The sequence below is a fragment of the Acartia tonsa genome, chromosome 11 (genome assembly GCF_053477335.1).
Source record: "Acartia tonsa isolate MP-2025a chromosome 11, ASM5347733v1, whole genome shotgun sequence".
Taxonomy (NCBI): Eukaryota; Metazoa; Arthropoda; class Copepoda; order Calanoida; family Acartiidae; genus Acartia; species Acartia tonsa.
Genome location: NC_137270.1, coordinates 34,766,610 through 34,785,152, shown reverse-complemented (window position 1 = coordinate 34,785,152; position 18,543 = coordinate 34,766,610). Strand labels below are relative to the sequence as shown.

General features: G+C 34.3%; 1 protein-coding gene across 1 annotated transcript in view; it reads right to left on the bottom strand.

The window, feature by feature from the left end:
- Positions 1–11,320: 11,320 nt before the first annotated feature.
- The window catches only part of Ubc7 (ubiquitin conjugating enzyme 7), a 461,088-nt gene continuing 453,865 nt past the window's right edge, over positions 11,321–18,543 (bottom strand). Inside the window, exons 4-7 of the mRNA XM_080177976.1 lie at positions 13,574–13,641; positions 13,269–13,344; positions 12,266–12,330; positions 11,321–11,504 (exon numbers count right to left, since the gene is read on the bottom strand). Of these exons, the coding sequence (XP_080034102.1) occupies positions 11,435–11,504; positions 12,266–12,330; positions 13,269–13,344; positions 13,574–13,641 (279 nt within the window). The 3' untranslated portion in view covers positions 11,321–11,434. The remainder of the gene's footprint in view (positions 11,505–12,265; positions 12,331–13,268; positions 13,345–13,573; positions 13,642–18,543) is intronic.

Genomic DNA, 18,543 nt, shown 5'->3' with positions numbered 1-18,543 from the left:
CTAAGTATTGGATAGAATTTTATAAAGTCACAGTGTACAAATTTTGTACGTACTAACTGGATGATGATTCCTGTAGCAATTAGGTATGATTTTGAAAGCATAGCAAATCAATAATCGTTACTAGTAAGTCAAAACGTCCATTAAAAAATTGTAAACTTTTTTGAAATAATTATTTGTATGATATAATTATCCAACTTATCTTATTTTTGAAACAATGATTTCTAGGACAACAAGGTAAATATTTCAAGCGAAGCATTTCTATAATCACGTTCTAAAATGTGAGTATGACCTCAAACATTTTCTCGTATTTTCGCGATTTGATAATGTTTATATACAATATTGTTTATAAGTTTATTATGTTTTGATACTCTACAAGTGTTCATTTTCGTTTTAACCGTTTGATTTCATAGCTTGGCGTTCATGGATATTGTCATCCTTGTTTTTTATTTCATCTGTATAAAAATCCTCAATAAATAACAATTGAATTTCTTGGGTAAATCTTTGATGGAAGAAGTAATTTTATCCAAAATTTTTCCAAAGATCATCTTTTACTAACAATTAACAAAAATGTTTTTACTTTTGTCTTGGCGGAGAAACGACCCCATTAAATTTATCTATAAAAGGATGCCCTTTTGTCCCTGATTAAAAGTACATCTTCAGTTTAAAGAATCCAGGGATCTAAAGGGATAAGAAAATGTTCGATGAATTGATATTTATCCCCAATGATGATACACAAAATTATCCCTTCTGTAGATTAAAATTAGTGGTTGAAACGTTTGATATTCGACTTAATGAACCAACCAATCAAAATTCACAAAAAAAGTTGTTAAACCAACAAATAAAAAAACATTATTAAAAAACCTTGGGGACTAGTGTAATAAACAGCCCACTGTCCCCTCCCTCCCTGGAAAGACTCGCACTACACTGCACCCTAAAAGTAAGATTTTAACCCAAAGCATATCAGCACAAAGCACAACAGACATTTAAGCAATTTCCTTTTAATTTGAAATAAAATGTTACACACCCACCCACCCCCGCCTCTGTATAAAAGTATAAGAAATTTAAGTGGTTAATGAAATCTCTATTCGATGTTAAGAGGATACAAACCAGGGCTTGACAGCCGCCTGTAAGCATCAAGGAAATCAACCTATAACAATTTTTAAAATCAGCAGATAATCTAAACCTGACTCAACTATGACACCCCACTTTTCAAAAACTTATCAAAGCTTCCAAACGAGTTTAAATTTGAGGATTAGTCGCGACTGCCAAGCCCTGATAAAAACTAAAGAAAAGGAGAAATGTAGGGTAAGATGTTTTTAAAGACACAAGACTCACCCTCTGGAAAACTACAGGACTTTAACAAATCGTTACTAAAGAAGCAAAACAAAGATTCTTTTCTTCTGACAAAAAGCTTATAATTCATTAATACAGTTTTTATACCTTAAACAAGGATGACAACATCCATAAAGCAAAGCTCTGAATCGGTAAGACAGACAAACATTAACACTTGTAGGGTGTCAGAACTGAATAAGCAGAATACAAATGTAAAAGTCTAAACAAAATTGTAATTATATTTTTTTAAACTTGCTTAAATAGAGGATAGTGTTTATTATATAGATGCTTCGTATATAATATTGTACCTTGTAATAGGAATCAGTATTTAAAAAATTCAAATTTCCTTCAATGAATAGGATAATTATATCACAAAAAAAATTGTCATCAAAAAGTTTTAAATGAATGTACGAATATTCTGGTAACGATTACAACGCTTTCTAGATTGTACCCAAATATCATACAAAGTTTTTAATCGATAGGACAATTCTAACATGTCTAAATTAACGTAAAGAGCTAACCGTTACGGAAAGACGGACCGACACTAATTATAGAAAAGCTACGCTAAAAAAAATATTTGTTTAAGGTGGGTGAATATGGTTGGTCAAATAAATCACAAATGGTATCATTAGACACCCTATGCTTAAAATTTAACTTTTGCTTTTCAGAATTGTAGCTACTCTATAACTAGAAGGAGGGGTATTGTAGACCAGCGACCGTGGCTCAACACGTAGCGCAACCACTCGTCGTAGAGGATGTGATAGATTCGAATGTCGGCCCCTCACCGTGTCATAAATAGAGACGTTAAAAATGGTTCCTACTTCTGCTACGTCAGGTTCGCGACATAAATAGTTAAAGTAGGGGAATGCCATGGCCTAAAACAGGCACAGCTCATTAGGACTTAACAGACAAAGGTCGTGCAATCAAAAGGTTGGTTGTCTCTTGGGTGTTACTTAAACTAATATCCAAAATCGGTCGTTTGAGTATTGCATCCCATTACAAGCGGATGATGCCCTTGGATTCAATAGATGATCACTTGAAATCGAAGGAGAATTCCGCCGTAATTATGTAATTAAACAAAAATTTTATTCTTAAAAGTCATTCTTTTCAGCTACTAAGATATATTAAGTTTGGTAATACGGCGCTACTTTTGAAGATTAATTTTCTTGTTATAACTTCAAACTGCCATTTTATATTTGATTTCAACTTTGTTTCTATCAGCATATTATGTTGTAGAAGCTGGGAAAGGCTTTCCATTTGTACTTTGGTTCCTTCATTAGGCTGTTTATTACACTAGTCCCTAAAGTTTTATGATAACGTTTTCTTATTAGTTGGTTTAACAGCTTTGAGGACTTTGGTGAATTTTGATTGATAAAGTTGTGTTTAAAAGTTTAAACCACTAATTTTAATCTACAGAAGGGGTAGTTTTGTGAATCATCATTTGGGATGAAAATCAATTCATCGGCCATTGTCTTATTGCTTTAGACCCCTGCATTTAATCAGCAAGTTTATTCTACTAATTCTAAATTAAGAATTTTACAACAGCATTACAATCTTTGGGTATAGTCCTTTTCGTGGCAACGCCCCTTAAGAGCGATTCTTCAAATTTTCACAGTAGCTTTACTCCTGTTTCTAACCCAATATAACCTAACATAACCTAAAATAACCTATCAAAAGCCATTTTGAAATACGAAGAATCGCCCCTTAAGGGGCGTTGCCACGAAAGGGACTATACCCCAATATATTTAGTTTGTTGTTAATACTGTGGTACTTTTGAACATAATTATCCTTGTTAAAATTTCAAACTGCCATTTTATATTTCTTATTTTAACTTTATTCTTGGCATATTATGTTTTAGACGCCGCGCTGGAAAAGGCTTTTCATTTGTACTTTGACGAGAAAACAAGAACTACTACGTCTACTAGCAGCGAAGCTGCTTGAAATTATAAGCTACACACATAGCATACCTAACGAGATAAAGGTGGAAAAAGAGAATAGTTATTTCTCGCATCGTATTATAAACAGCTTTCCGCGGATATAAAATGTACAATTATATGATTAAAACCAGTTTTTTTAGCCCCGAGGTCCCGAAGGCACTGGCTAAAAAACTGGTTTTAATCTTACGATTTTTTAAACATTTTCCTTAAAAGATTGTAATATATATCTAAACAATTTTGATAATAATGTAAATAATATGAATATCATTTAAATAATGCAACAATAAATGTATAAATCCAGACAATTACCTTGATCCAGTGATGGAGATCTTTTTGTCTGCTAGCAAATTGCTTTTTTGTAGCGACCTGGCTGTGTTAATATTTCCGACGCTATTGGCTGATAAAAATTTGTAAAGAATACAAAAGGTCAACGGCAATTTCGTGAACACAGTAATAGTGTCTGACTGATTATCACGTAACAAAAAAAAATAGCCAATGAGAGGCCGTTATTGACCAATGGTAAAATTTATAGTGGCCTCTCATTGGCTAATTTTTTTTGTTACGTCATAATCAGTCAGACACTATTACTGTGTTCCAATTTCGTGCATACTGCATAGTAATTACTTAGGAAGAGTGGACTGTAAATTATATAGGTAACCAAAGTTTTCAAAACTAAAATCTTAAAACAACATAATTGGATTATATTTTCTGTGATTTAATGCAATTAGGACGTTAGAAACCGTTCCTTTTGAGTTCTGACGATTTGTACTTTATCTTTATATATTTTGACCCAAAATTGTATATTTTCTTTTAGTGCTCTCTCAAAAAAGCAGATTATTAAAAAAAACTTTCGTTCAAATTGGTTTTGTTGACTACTATTTTTAAGTTTCATGAGCACTAATATAAAGGGTGAGCAAAAAAAATGCGTACCTTTTTAAAATTATAATTGCGCGGCTTGTGTTAATAGTAGAAAAATGTTATGCATATCGTTAGAACCGCTATGAAGTCTATTTTTAGGAAATATAAAAACGATTCCTGTGCTATGCATAGTTTAGGAGCTACGTGTTGAAATGTCCCAACTGACTTAAAACTTGACTTAAGAGTAAATTTTGGGACATTTTACCATCTGGCTCCTAAACTATGCGTAGCACAGGAACCGTTCTTATATTTCCAAAAAATACAGTTCATAGCGGTTCTAATGGTATGCGTAACTTTTTTCTACTATTAACACAAGCTGCGCGATTTGAAATTTAAGAATGTATGCATCTCTTTTTGCAAAATATCTTCTCTAATTTTTACTTATATTTTAAAATTTACTCGCAAGTCAAGTTTTACATCAGTTGGGACATTTTAACACGTAGCTTCCTAACTATACGTAGCAGAGGAATCGTTCTTATATTTCCAAAAAATAGAGTTCAAAGCGGTTCTATCGATATGCATAACATTATTCTACCATTAACACAAGCCGTGCAATTTGAATTTTAAAAAGGTACGCATTTTTTTTGCACACCCTTTATAATGCGATCGAATCTTCATATTAAGTCAAACCTACTAGGAAATCTCTATTTAAACAAGACCTTTTACAAAATTTAATAGTGAGGTGGTTTCAGACAGTTTCATCAATAACAAGCTGATATATTGAAATAAAATAAATTGTGTCAAAGATAGACACATTGACCACCAGATTTAATCATTTATCACTTGTATCGTGTCAGAACTGAAAAAGCAGAATATATGTAAAAGTCGAAACAAAATTTGGAAGTAAATTTGTTGCATAAGTGCTTTAATACAGGCTACTGTGTAAGGACTTTCTTATATTTTCAGGATATCATTATAGAGATACTTCGCTTATAACATTGTACCTTGTTGTAATTGGAATCAGTATTCCAAAAATCATCTAAAAAGGATAATCATATCACATAAAAATTGTTGTTAAAATTAGGATAAAAATGGACATCCAGAATTTCAGGTAACGATTATAGAGTTGCTACACTTCATAACTCTTACCTAATTGCTGTATTTAATCATCATGCAAAGTTTGACATTGATATGACAATGTCTAAATTAACGAAAAGAGCTAACCGTTCAGGACGGACCAATCCTAATTATAGAAAAGCTTCGTTTTAAAAATCTAGATTATTTAATATTCGCTGAAACATTTATTGTGCTGTTATGTATGGAGGATTTGTTTGGCCTGCAGTGCGCATTTAAAATACTCAAACGAATACCCAATCAGAATTTTAAACTATTCACTAAATATTCAAAAACAAGCTTTGCATTTTAATTTTATTGATATTGTAAAAAAAGAGGTTTTTTTGAAAGGGTAACAAACAGTGGGTGTTACAAAAACACCTAAAAATTCAGACAAAAAACTTAAACAATAAGCATAGGTGAAAATACATGTTAAATATCAAATATATTAACGTCTGTTTTGTCGGGAGCGTGACAATCATCTTACATAAGGTAGTAAGCTTTTTATTGTCTGTAGTGAAGAATCTCGATAACCGCTGAACCAATATGGTTATCATTTACAGGGTAGCATCTCATAGGTCCTGGGAAAGTTTATAGCTATTTTAGAGGGGTTTACCACCACCCTCCAGAGAGAAATCGGCCCTAGAAAAAAATTAACCCCTCAAAACAATTTTTTTTCTTTATAAAACTAAAATTAAAAATGGGGGTGTTCGATTGCCCCCACCCCCCAAAAAAATATTTTTCAATGTTTCTTATTAAATTTTGTAACCCATCCCATTTTATCGGTATATTATATGCATGTAAAAAATATTGCTAGAAACAGACAAAACAAAATTCTTGTCAGCTGAATTTGAATTGCCGAATGTGTACACAGTTTCTTCAGTGTTTCTTCATCCTATCTCAATATTTACTACTAGCTAAAAAAGCTCCAAACTTCCACAAAAAATCTTAATTTGAAAAATTTTAATTTTGAATGTATACCAAAACCGTTTTAACATTCAAATTTTGATTTTGTTTGGAAGTTTGAAGTTTTTTAGCTAGTAGTAAATATTGATATAGGATGAGGAAACACCGAGGAAACTGTGTACACATTCGGCAATTCAAATTCAACTGACCAAAATTCTTCTCTTTCCCAGGGATTTGGTACAACAATGGATATATAGAATACGTGGATATTGTGAGAGATTCTCGCATACCCTGATAAGATCTTCCTCTCACCTGGCTAATAAAGCGCTCCGCCCATGCCTTTACCCTATCCCATCCCCTGGAGGAATGTAGTGACCAATATCTGAGGACTGTAAAAGCAATCTAAATTGACTACAAAATCTCCCGTCACAATATCCCCATATAGCCATTGCATATTGGTATAACCTGGTGAGTAAGACAATCATGATTTTTGAAAATGTACAACTTCAAAAGTTTAAAGCTATTTTATGGTAGTTAATAAAAATGGTCATTGCTGAAATGGTGTCTGTACCAAAGAATCTCGATAACTGTAGAACCGATATGGTTCTTCTTTACAATGTAGCTTCTCATAGGTCCTGAAAAGGTTTATAGCTACTTTCGGGAAAAGTGCCATCATCAACCCAAGAGAAATAAAAATCACCAGTACATAATTTTTTCCTTTAGAAACTGAAATAGGAAAGGGGTTTACTTCCCTTCCTTTAAGTGCCCCTAGAGGCATCTAGGGGGCAAAGCCAAAAGTACATATATAATATGTATATCCATTAACCCTGGGGCTATATTTAAGTATATTATAGACTAGAACTAGACATCTGCATGCACGTACTTTGGAACACTGGGTTGCCATACGGTTCACCAAATTATTTGGAATTAAGTTTAAATACAAATATACTCAATTATTTCATATTAGTACATTAAGAAAAACAAGGACGATGCTAAAAACTAATAAGTTGTGAAAAATTTAGAAGTTTTATCTGTATATCTATTTACTTTGACTCGAGTGCGAAGGAGGTCAAGAAAATAGCCTAAATCCACCCGGAAACATTAATGAAGCTCCTCTGAAAAGTTTAATCCATTCAGACCCTTAAAAAGGCGCATCTAATTATCATGCACAGTTACGACTTCCAGACAAAGGTCGTGCAACCAAAGGGTTGGTTAATACGTTGAGGTAAAACAAACAGATGATGCTCTTGCTTCTCTAGATGATAACTTTAAAAAGCGTACGAGAATCCTACTTCAACGAGATCAGTTAATTGATAAAACCTCAAACTTTTGCAGTTTTGAAAAAGTTCTGTTGGTCAAATTTGAATGATTTTTATCAAAAAGCAAATCTTGAATATTATCTAAGAATGGGTTGATTTCTACATTTCTGTACGCTTATATACTATAATAAATTGATGTACATTGATAACAAAATAAAATGTAGTTTTTAATAAAGGAAGGGAGGTAAAGCAATAATGTTTGTGAACTTTTATTTCGGACACAGTCTTTAATCAATGTAATGTACTTTTGCTTCTAACTAGTCTTAATTAAGGATCATGAAATAAAGACTATAAGGAAAATGTTTTAGTGTGGGGGATGTTGGCAATATTTCCTAGGTTACTTTGGCCATATGTACTAATTATAGGCTTACATTTAAATTCAGCTTGCTATGGCTCCATAGTTCCCTTCCCCAAGTTCAAACTAGTAATGTTTACTTCACCTTTTTAAATTAAAGTAAATAAAGGGGTAGGTAGGTTGTGCTATAATTCCGTAAAACTGTGAGTTTTAAGGCTTACAAACAGTAGTAGAACCGAACGATAATAATTACTAAATACAGGGTGCGCCACATAAATCCGGACTTTTTTCTAATGGCCATAGCACCAAAACTACTTGACCAATCATGACGTTTGACCACACTATAAAAAGCTTAGGTAATTACCTTTTTGCCCATAAAAATTTTTGGACGATGGAGGCCGTGTTTTCCGAGCTGGCAGCGCTTATGTTTAACATGGCAGAATCGAATTGCGCTGATAGTTTACCCTGGATTCTCGACTAGGGCCCACTAAATCTGACCTTAGTCCATCTGTAGGTGAGGTAGAGTTATGCAACTTGCTGGGGTTACTGTTAGATACATAAGTAAGACAGTCGAAAAGACTAGAGCTCTCTATCTGAAATGACTTGGCCGTAGTACTCCATCAAAGTGAAACGTGGCAGATTTTGAGATGTCAAAAACGTCAAAAATTGTGAAAATTCGTGAAAATTTCTCCGTTCTTGACTACAAAGGCCCATTTGTAACCTTAAAACTCGTTTTAGACTATGTGTTGCGATGATAACCCTAGCTTAATCTTTATGCCATTTCCAAAAAGATATTAAACGTTGTTCTAGCTTAATTGTGGCCCAAATGAGAGCCGCCGTGTTGAAGGGTAACTTGAAAGATGGGTGAATTTGGATCCTGCAGTTACTCACGTCCCTAAGGAGATATGGCCTCCCAGCAGCCCCGATCTTCAACTAATTGACTTTTGGGCCTAGAGCGCCACTAAAGCACGAACCAATAGACGCGCCCATGCCACAAAGACCTCCCTCATTGCAACTATCAAGGAGAACTTCGCCAGCTTGGACAGGGACATGGTGACCAGGATCAGGGGGCGGTTTAGGGGGCGGGTAGAGGCGGTGATTGAGGCTTGTGGCGATTTTATTAAATAATCTAACAGTCATATACCTAGTTTACTTCCCGTTTTTTAAAATTCAATAAAATCTTTAAAATTGACGATTTTATGTTCATTTGTTTAAAAATAAGAAAAAGTCCGGATTTATGTGGCGCACCCTGTATGTGTATTCCTTATTGAATAGAACCATATACAAAAAATTACATCTTACGGAATTTTAGCAAAAACTACCTCCCCCTTTCTAAAATGATAAAGGCACTACTTTTCTATTTCTGTTCACTAGTGGCTACGCCTCTAGGGGCTCTTGAGGAGGGGGAGGAGTGAAACCCCTTTTAATCATATTTTCAAAAAAAGTAAAAAAAATTTTGAAGGGGGGGGATTTTTTGTTCGGGTTATTTTTCTAAGAGACCTATGAGAAGATTAACAGTTAAGGAGAACCATATCGGTCAAGCGGTTAGAATTCCCTCAGTACAGACAGACAGACGGACACAGATCCTGTTACTTTTATATAATGATATTCGTATGTTCTGTTTTTAATCTTCGCTTATATATTGATGTTGACATACATATGAACAACTATATTTGTATTAAATCAAAACAACTGATATATACATGCAAAAATGTTATTTTCTCGTCTAGACATAATAGGTATGATGTAAATTTTTGAATATGCAAAACTTTTCATTTTTATTTTGCATCATTTCTAGGCAGGTATTGTATTCAGATCAAAATTAAATTTGGTCAAAATTTGCATCTGTTATATTCTGAATTTTAATCATTTGAATTTCATCTTATATCGAAATTATCCTGTTATATAAGGTACTAAGATTTTATTGTCTGGAGCTAAAGATTTCAATAACTACTAAACTAAAATTGGACTTATCATTTTTAGTTGAATAGATATAGCCCAAAAATCCGTCAAACTTCAAAAGTAAATTTTAGCAAACAAAAACCTTCATTTTTTTTGTTATATACGATTCAATTCTATAATACAAACGACCGATTTTTTAAAGATATATTTTTCTGAAAGCTATATTTATCCATATCCAAAGAAATTCAACTATTCAAAGCTGTCCAAAACTGTCCAATCAATAATATGGTCGGATTGCTCCTCCACTGTTTCATACTTCTTGGCCCATTTACAGAGCACTTAATTTATCTAGTTTATATATATTTAAACTTAACATGCGCCCCAAGAATCAAAGAGCTCAGTATTCTATGTTAGGAAACCAACCATAAGCAGGGCGACCACTCCAAAACCAAAACAAGGATGACAACATCAATAAAAGCGAAGCACTGAAACGGTAGGACAAACGGACATAAACATTTGTATAGTGTCAGAACTGAATAATCAAAATATAAATGTATAATGTTTATGAACATACTTTAACTTAGATTTTTAGGACTTGATTATAGAGTTGCTTCGCTTATAACATTATACTTTGTAGTCCCAGGAATTGATATACCAAAAAACAGATCAATCGGATGATTTGATCACATAAAAATTTGTTGTTAAAAAAGTAAATAAAATCGACATGTTTAAAATGGACGTACCGACATTCTGGTAATGATTATAGAGTTGCTACGCTTTCTAAATCGTACCTAACTACTACAGGAATCACCATGCAAAGTTTGACATCGACAGGACAATTTTAACATCCCTAAATTAAAGAAAAAAATATCCGTTACGGACAGACGGACCGACCCTAATTATAGAAAAGCTTCGCTTTTAAAAATACAGTATTTATATAGTATATTTTTTTTCTCCATATCTATAATACAAAGTAGCTTGATGTCTGTCCGTCCGTCTGTCTGTCCCTTTAACTTATCTAGCTTATATGTGTTTAAACTTAATATGCGCACCAAGAATCAAAGAGCTTTGTATTCTATGTTTTAGGAAACCAACCATAAGACCTAAATTAAATTAGTCTAAACCCTTTAATTTGCAATCAATCGCTTTAGTTGTTGGGGAAATCTTAAGGGCCAAACCCAGCTACACTATAAATTAAATCAAACATTTAAAATCGAAGCAAACTTAGGAAATATGAAAATATTTGTTTTTAAAAAGGCTTCAGAATTTTTGAAAAAAAAGGATATTCGCTGAAATCACACAACAATCGGATCAGAGGTTAGCGAGATCTCAAGCTATAGACAGACCTACTTCGTTCTACTTTGTACTAAACCAGCGGCTGCACCCCCTAGAAGCCTCTAGGGGCACTTAATGTAGGAGTGGGAAAAGTTGATCTCATCCCATTTTATATTTGAGTTTCAAGAGTAAAAAAATATTTTTTTTGGGAAGAGGGGGTGAAGACACCCTTCCCAAAAATAGTTTAAAACCTTCCCAGTACCTATTAGAAGCTTCACTGTAAAGGAGAACAATATCGGTTCAGCGGTTAGCGAGATCCTTCAGGACAGACAAAAAAAAACGCTTACTACTTTATATAATAGGATATTGTAGTTACAGTAGGGTTTAAATATCTTTTTATTTTATTTAGTTTATTTTTCCATTCTACATATGTAATTAACAATAAATTCTAGTGTATAACTAAAAAGACTTGAAATAGCTCTATATTTGTATTCAGTTTAATCCATACCAGCCAAAAACTTGGAAATAAAATCTTTTGGCTTCTCCTTTTCCGTCTCCTTCACGAACCTGAAAATAGTAAGAAGTTATTTATCGCATCGTATTATAGACAGCTTTCTGCGGATAAAAAATATGAAAAATAATAAGACTAATTGCAGTTTTTGTGGCTCCGAGGGAGCGAAAACCTGGGCTTACAAAACTTGTATTAATATTCTGATTTTTATTTTATTATTCGTAAAAAATCTTCATAAAGAAATACTATACTAGGGATGACAATCTGCCGAATATTTGAGTTGATTGTCCATTCTTGTTTTTTTTGTGGATTGCGTATTTGACATTTGAGGAATAGTTATCTATCGCATCCCATTATGGACAGCATTCCGCAGGTAGTAAAATAAAAAATTATACGATTAATTTCGAAGGCAAGGGCTAACAAAACTGGTATCAATATTGATATTTTTAATTCATTATTTGTAGAAGATTGTCTATAATACGATACGATACATAATTTCTTAGTAGGGCTCGAAATTTCAAAGCAGTACTGGTAGAACCAGCGTTGTGGAGCCGGAGCCGTAATTTTCGTTAAAAAACGGCTCCGGCTTCGGGTTAGCTTGAAAAAATGATTTTTTATTAATCATATTTTGGTAACTCTGTTGTGTCGTGTGCAAATGCCTCTTAAGTTTTTCAAGTCCATTTTTATCAAAAATTGAACATTTAAAACCTTGAAAAGTCAAAATATGTTGAGTTTTTCTTGAGTTTAGATAGGAGCCGGATCCAAATCCTGGGCCGGAGCAAAATCAAACGGCTCCGCAACGCTGGGTAGAACTTACCATTTCTCCATAATATGTGTAGGTTGTTTCCAATGCTCAACCACTTCTTTCAGGTCCTGCTGGCCCTTAATATCAATAACATAAATATAAATAGGTAAATAATAACATTGGTTACAGAAATGCAATGAAAATTGATATAATAGAAAACGTGGATATTGTGACAGGGAAATTTTTATTGTCAATTTAGGTTGCTAGTCCTATAGTCCTTTAAAATTAGTCAATATGTTCCACCATAGTCAGTGGATGGAATGGAGTTTCGCCTGGGAGTAAGGGAGGGGACAATGAATCGAATATTCAATTTTTAGGAGTCTCAGACTCTGGGTACTGGCTTAAAGGGAATGTGCAAGAATTAAGCAGTTTCTGATTGACTTTGGGTACTAGCGCACAAAATGCCGCTAACTCGTTTGTTAGTTTTGAATATTGCAGACAAGTATCAATAAACTTAATTTGTTATGATGTGGCTGGTTTTAACAATTTTTTTACTCTCCAGAAAATATAATTTCATAGATAAAAACTTTATTGTGATATTAGTTTAATAAACAATTTAAGAATCCAATTAAATTTTGGGTTATGGCGCTATGGATTAAATTGGTTCCAGGGAGATTTTTCTAGTTTAAATTACATAATGGTTACGAAAGTCTGATGTGCTTGTAATATAATTTTCAAATGAATGCTTTTTTCTTGGAACTTTCTTCTTATTTTATTGTTTTCTGTATTGTATTAACTCTCCCTTTAAAATTTTCTACATATTTTCTGGATTAATCTGGATTTCAAGGTCTTTCAGCAAATACTCTTAAATTGAATTAATTGCCCCTCCCTTACTCCCTGGGTTTCTCTATATTAGCCAGCTGGTAGAAACATTTCACAACTGATTTTTTATGAAGATTCCCTATAACATTGAGCATCTGCCATATAATTTGCTTGGTCGGTCAATATCAGTATAAAAACACAAAAAATACTTTGTTACTTCGCTAACTTGATATGTTATCATCCTTGCTATTACCTTAACAACGAGCATGTCAATAACTCTGATATCCTTGAGATGAGCATTCTTCTTGAAATTCTTTCTCAAATGGTCTCTGAAAAAGAACAAAGTGGTTTCCTAAGTTCTATACATTTATACTGGCGGCTAAACCCCCCTCGAGGCCTCTAGGAGCACTTAAGGGGGAGGGTCAACCCAATTAAAATTTTTAGTTTTATATTTGTTAGTTCAATACAAAATTACTTACACCCTAGAATTAAGATGAAAATTTAAGAATATAGAATGAGTTGATCATAAAATGCTTAAATATAAACCTAATTTAATACCTGCATTCATTAATGTCGGTATTGATATCGAAGTCCTTGCACATGTAGGGAATATGTCTGTACCAAGCCTTAACAAAATATTTTATTTTATCAGGTAGGTACCATCTTGAAGTAGATGCATGTTTTCTAAAAAAAAATGAGAACAGAAAAGCAAATGAAAGGATACAGGGTGTATAACGGACGGACATTGTAAAAAGTGATTCTCAGTGGTTTTAGAAATGAAATCTTTACACATAAGGGGGGGGGGGGTGCGTAATGACATCTATTCTTAAACCGTGAGCAAAATGGTCTAAATATTGAGCTAGACCCTTCAAACTTGGTATATAAGCCTAGTCCTATAGGTATTACATCTAAATGGCAAAAAAATCCAATTTTTTTTATTTTTAGGTTAGGTTAGGTAAGAAAAACCCTGCGGAAATGGGGTTTTTAGGCTTTTTTTGGTCTATATTGATGTGGAAACTTACCTTAAATTGTGTTTTCTTAGGGTTTTAACTTAAATACACTGTGTCTATTCATAAGGACATTATTTAAGATAATTCAGCAAGTTGGGGACCGACCCCAGGGGGCTAGGTGGGTGGCCCGCAGGGGTTAAGTGCATTTTTCCCAATATACATGTTGTGACACATCAAATTATAGGTTTTTTAGGTCAAGGAACTCAAATTCAGAGCTAAAATAAGCATTAGACTAATCTGAAGCTAGCCCCAGCGGGCTAGGTTGGTGGCCCGCAGGGGTTAAGTGCATTTTTTCCAATATATATCTTGTTATATATCAAAATATAGGTTTTTTAGGTCAAGGAACTCAAATTCTGAGCGAAAATTAGCATTAGACTAACCTGAAGCTAACCCCCCCGGGCTAGGTTGGTTTTCTGCAGGGCTTAAGAGCATTAACTAACCTAACCTAGAATTTTACTTATATTTTTTACAGGTTTTTTCTCGAATAAACTGTGTCTATTAATAAAGACTTTATTTAAGATGATCCAGCAAGTCAGAACCAACCCCAGCAGGCTAGGTGGGTGGCCCGCAGGGGTTAAGTGCATTTTTTCCAATATATATGTTGTGATACATCAAATTATAAGTTTTTTAGGTCAGTAACTCAAATTCAGAGCTAGAATTAGCATAAGACTAATCTGAAGCTAGCCCCAGCGGGCTAGGTCGGTGGCCCGCAGGGGTTAAATGCATTATTTATAATATATATCTTGTTATATATCAAAATATGGGTTTTTAAGGTCAAGAAACTCAAATTCAGAGCTAAAATTGGCATAAGACTTACCTGGAGCTAACCCCTGCGGGCTAGGTAGATTTTCCGCAGGGATTATGTACATTTTACCTAACCTAACCTAGAAACTTACTTATTCTTTTTGTTTTTTTTCCTTGAATAAACTGTGTCTATTAATGAGGACATTATTTTAGATAATCCAGCAAGTTGGGGACCGCCCCAACGGGCTAGGTGGGTGGCCCAGAGGTGTAGTGCATTTTTTCTAAAGTATGTGTTGTCATACAATTATACAATTATAGGTTTTTTAGGTCAAGAAACTCAAATTCAGAGCTATTTTAAGCATTAGACTGACTAAGGCTAACCCATGCGGATTATATTATATCATCCTTATACTAAAGTAACAGGATGTCTGTGTGTCTGTGTGTTTGTACCGAAGGAACTCGCTAACCACTGAACCGATCGGGTTCTCCTTAACAGGGTAGCTTCTCATAGGTCCTGGGAAGGTTTATAACTATTTCTTGGGGGGTGGGACACCCCCAACTCCCCCCCCCCAAAAATAAATCCTCCCCCCCCAAATTTTTTTTATTTTTCTATTTTTTTTAACTAAAATAAAAAAGGAGGGGGAAGGGCACCCCCCCCCCAAAAAAATGTTCACCCCCCCCAAATTTTTTTTTTTACTTTTTCTTTAAAATCTAATATAAAAAATTGGGTTATCAAATTCGACTCCCCCCTTCTCAAGTGCCCCTAGAGGCTTCTAGGGGCGTAGCCGCTAGTTTTAAATAAAGTCCTCATTAATACACAGTTTATTAAAAAAAACCTGTAAAGATATAAGTAAGTTTCTAGGTTAGGTAAGGTAAAATGTACATAATCCCTGCGAAAAATCTACCTAGCCCGCGGGGGTTAGCTCCAGGTAAGTCTTATGCCTATTTTAGCTCTGAATTTGAGTTTCTTGACCTTAAAAACCTATATTTTGATATATAACAATATATTAAAAATAATGCATTTAACCCCTGCGGGCCACCGACCTAGCCCGCTGGGGCTAGTTTCAGATTAGTCTTATGCTAATTCTAGCTCTGAATTTGAGTTACTGACCTAAAAAACTTATAATTTGATGTATCACAACATATATATTGGAAAAAATGCACTTAAACCCTGCGGGCCACCCACCTAGCCCGCAGGGGTCGGTCTCCGACTTGCTGGATCATCTTAAATAAAGTCTTCATTAATAGACACAGTTTATTCAAGAAAAAACCTGTAAAAATATAAGTAAGTTTCTAGGTTAGGTTAGGTAAATGCTCATAAGCCCTTCAGAAAACCAACCTAGCCCGGGGGGGTTAGCTTCAGGTTAGTCTAATACTAATTTTCGCTCAGAATTTGAGTTCCTTGACCTAAAAAACCTATATTTTGATATATAACAAGATATATATTGGAAAAAATGCACTTAACCCCTGCGGGCCACCAACCTAGCCCGCTGGGGCTAGCTTCAGATTAGTCAATGCTTATTTTAGCTCTGAATTTGAGTTCCTTGACCTAAAAAACCTATAATTTGATGTGTCACAACATGTATATTGGAAAAAATGCACTTAACCCTTGCGGGCAACCCACCTAGCCCCCTGGGGTCGTTCCTCAACTTGCTGAATCATCTTAAATAATGTCCTTATGAATAGATACAGTGTATTTAAGTTAAAACCCTAAGAAAACACAATTTAAGGTAAGTTTCCACATCAATATAGACCAAAAAAAGCCTAAAAACCCCATTTCCGCAGGGTTTTTCTTACCTAACCTAACCTAAAATTAAAAGGAGGATGTGCTTAAGGACCATTTGGGCAGGGGGGGGGGGGTTTACTCGAGAACCCTTAGAGCTAGAGGGAGCTAATTTTGGATTTAAGCTTCTATAGGGCCAAAGTTACTTTTAAAATTATCGTCGACCCCCCACCCCCCCCAAAAATTTTTTTTTTGGGGGGGGGGTAAAAATTTTTTTTATTGCATTTCTCGCCGAATTAGGCAATTTGGAATCATTTGAGACCATGTTATTTTTTTCAAAAATTTTTCGCCTTACAAGCAACCCTGCGGGGGGACTTAGTCATTTTTTTCAAATTCTCGTTTATGAAGGTATATCTTAAATACAGTATGCTACTCTCTTAGTTTTAAAGATAATTGGATGAAATTTTTTTGATTGTGTCACTAATTACCCCAAGTTTTGGTATCTTTAAAAAAAAACGGCGGCGGGACCGCCGCTCCCGCCGTCCGCCGCCGTTTTCCGCCGCCACCAAAAAAGAAATTTTTTATTGCATTTCTCGCCGAATTAGGCAATTTGGAATCATTTGAGACCATGTTATTTTTTCAAAAATTTTTCCCCTAACAAGCAACCCTGCGGGGGGGACTTAGTTATTTTTTTCAAATTCTCGTTTATGAAGGTATATCTTAAATACTGTATGCTACTCTCTTAGTTTTAAAGATAATTGGATGAAATCTTTTTGATTGTGTCACTAATTACCCCAAGTTTTGATTCAGTTATGTTAAAAAAGTATTATTTAAAAAAATCAGGTTGATATCTTTAAAAATAAGCTCAGAACTCATATTTTTAGCGTTTGGTGGGTTTTTGTGCTCCACAAGCCCTAAGAAGGAAAGTCCCAAAATGAATCTATAATGGTTCGTTGATTCAGTTATGTTAAAAAAGTATTATTTAAAAAAAATCAGGTTGATATCTTTAAAAATAAGCTCAGAATTCATATTTTTAGCGTTTGGGGGGTTTTTGTGCTCCACAAGCCCTAAGAAGGAAAGTGCCGAAATTCAATTTTCAAAGTTTTATGTGTACATCCAGTCGTATAAGAGAGCCTACAAAAAGAATTAGGTTGATAACTATAAAAATAAGCCCACACGGCCTTCCCAAACTTTTATACTGAATTTCATTTCCTATAACTGTACAAACTTCCCCCCCCCTTACCCCAAGGGGGGGGGGAAGTTTGTACAGTTATAGGAAATGAAATTCAGTACTAAAGTTTGGGAGGGCCGTGTGGGTTTGTTTTTAGAGTTATCAACCTAATTCTTTTTGTGAGCTCTCTTATATGACTGGATCTACACATAAAACTTTGAAAATTGAATTTTGGGACTTTCCCTCTAGGGGCTAGTGGAGCAAAAGACCCCCCCAAACACTAAAAAGTTAAGTTCTGAGCTTATTTTTAGAGATATTGAGATTATTTTTTTTTCAGAATTTGGAATCATTTGAGACCATGTTATTTTTTTCAAAAATTTTTCGCCTTACAAGCAACCCTGCGGGGGGACTTAGTCATTTTTTTCAAATTCTCGTTTATGAAGGTATATCTTAAATACAGTATGCTACTCTCTTAGTTTTAAAGATAATTGGATGAAATCTTTTTGATTGTGTCACTAAGGGGGGGGGGGGAAGTTTGTACAGTTATAGGAAATGAAATTCAGTATAAAAGTTTGGGAGGGCCGTGTGGGCTTGTTTTTATAGTTATCAACCTAATTCTTTTTGTAGGCTCTCTTATATGATTGGATGTACACATAAAACTTTGAAAATTGAATTTCGGCACTTTCCTTCTTGGGGCTTGTGGAGCACAAAAACCCCCCAAACGCTAAAAATATGAGTTCTGAGCTTATTTTTAAAGATATCAACCTGATTTTTTTTAAATAATAGTTTTTTAACATAACTGAATCAACGAATCATTACAGATTTCATTTTGGGACTTTCCTTCTAGGGGCTTGTGGAGCAAAAGACCCCCAAAAACTAA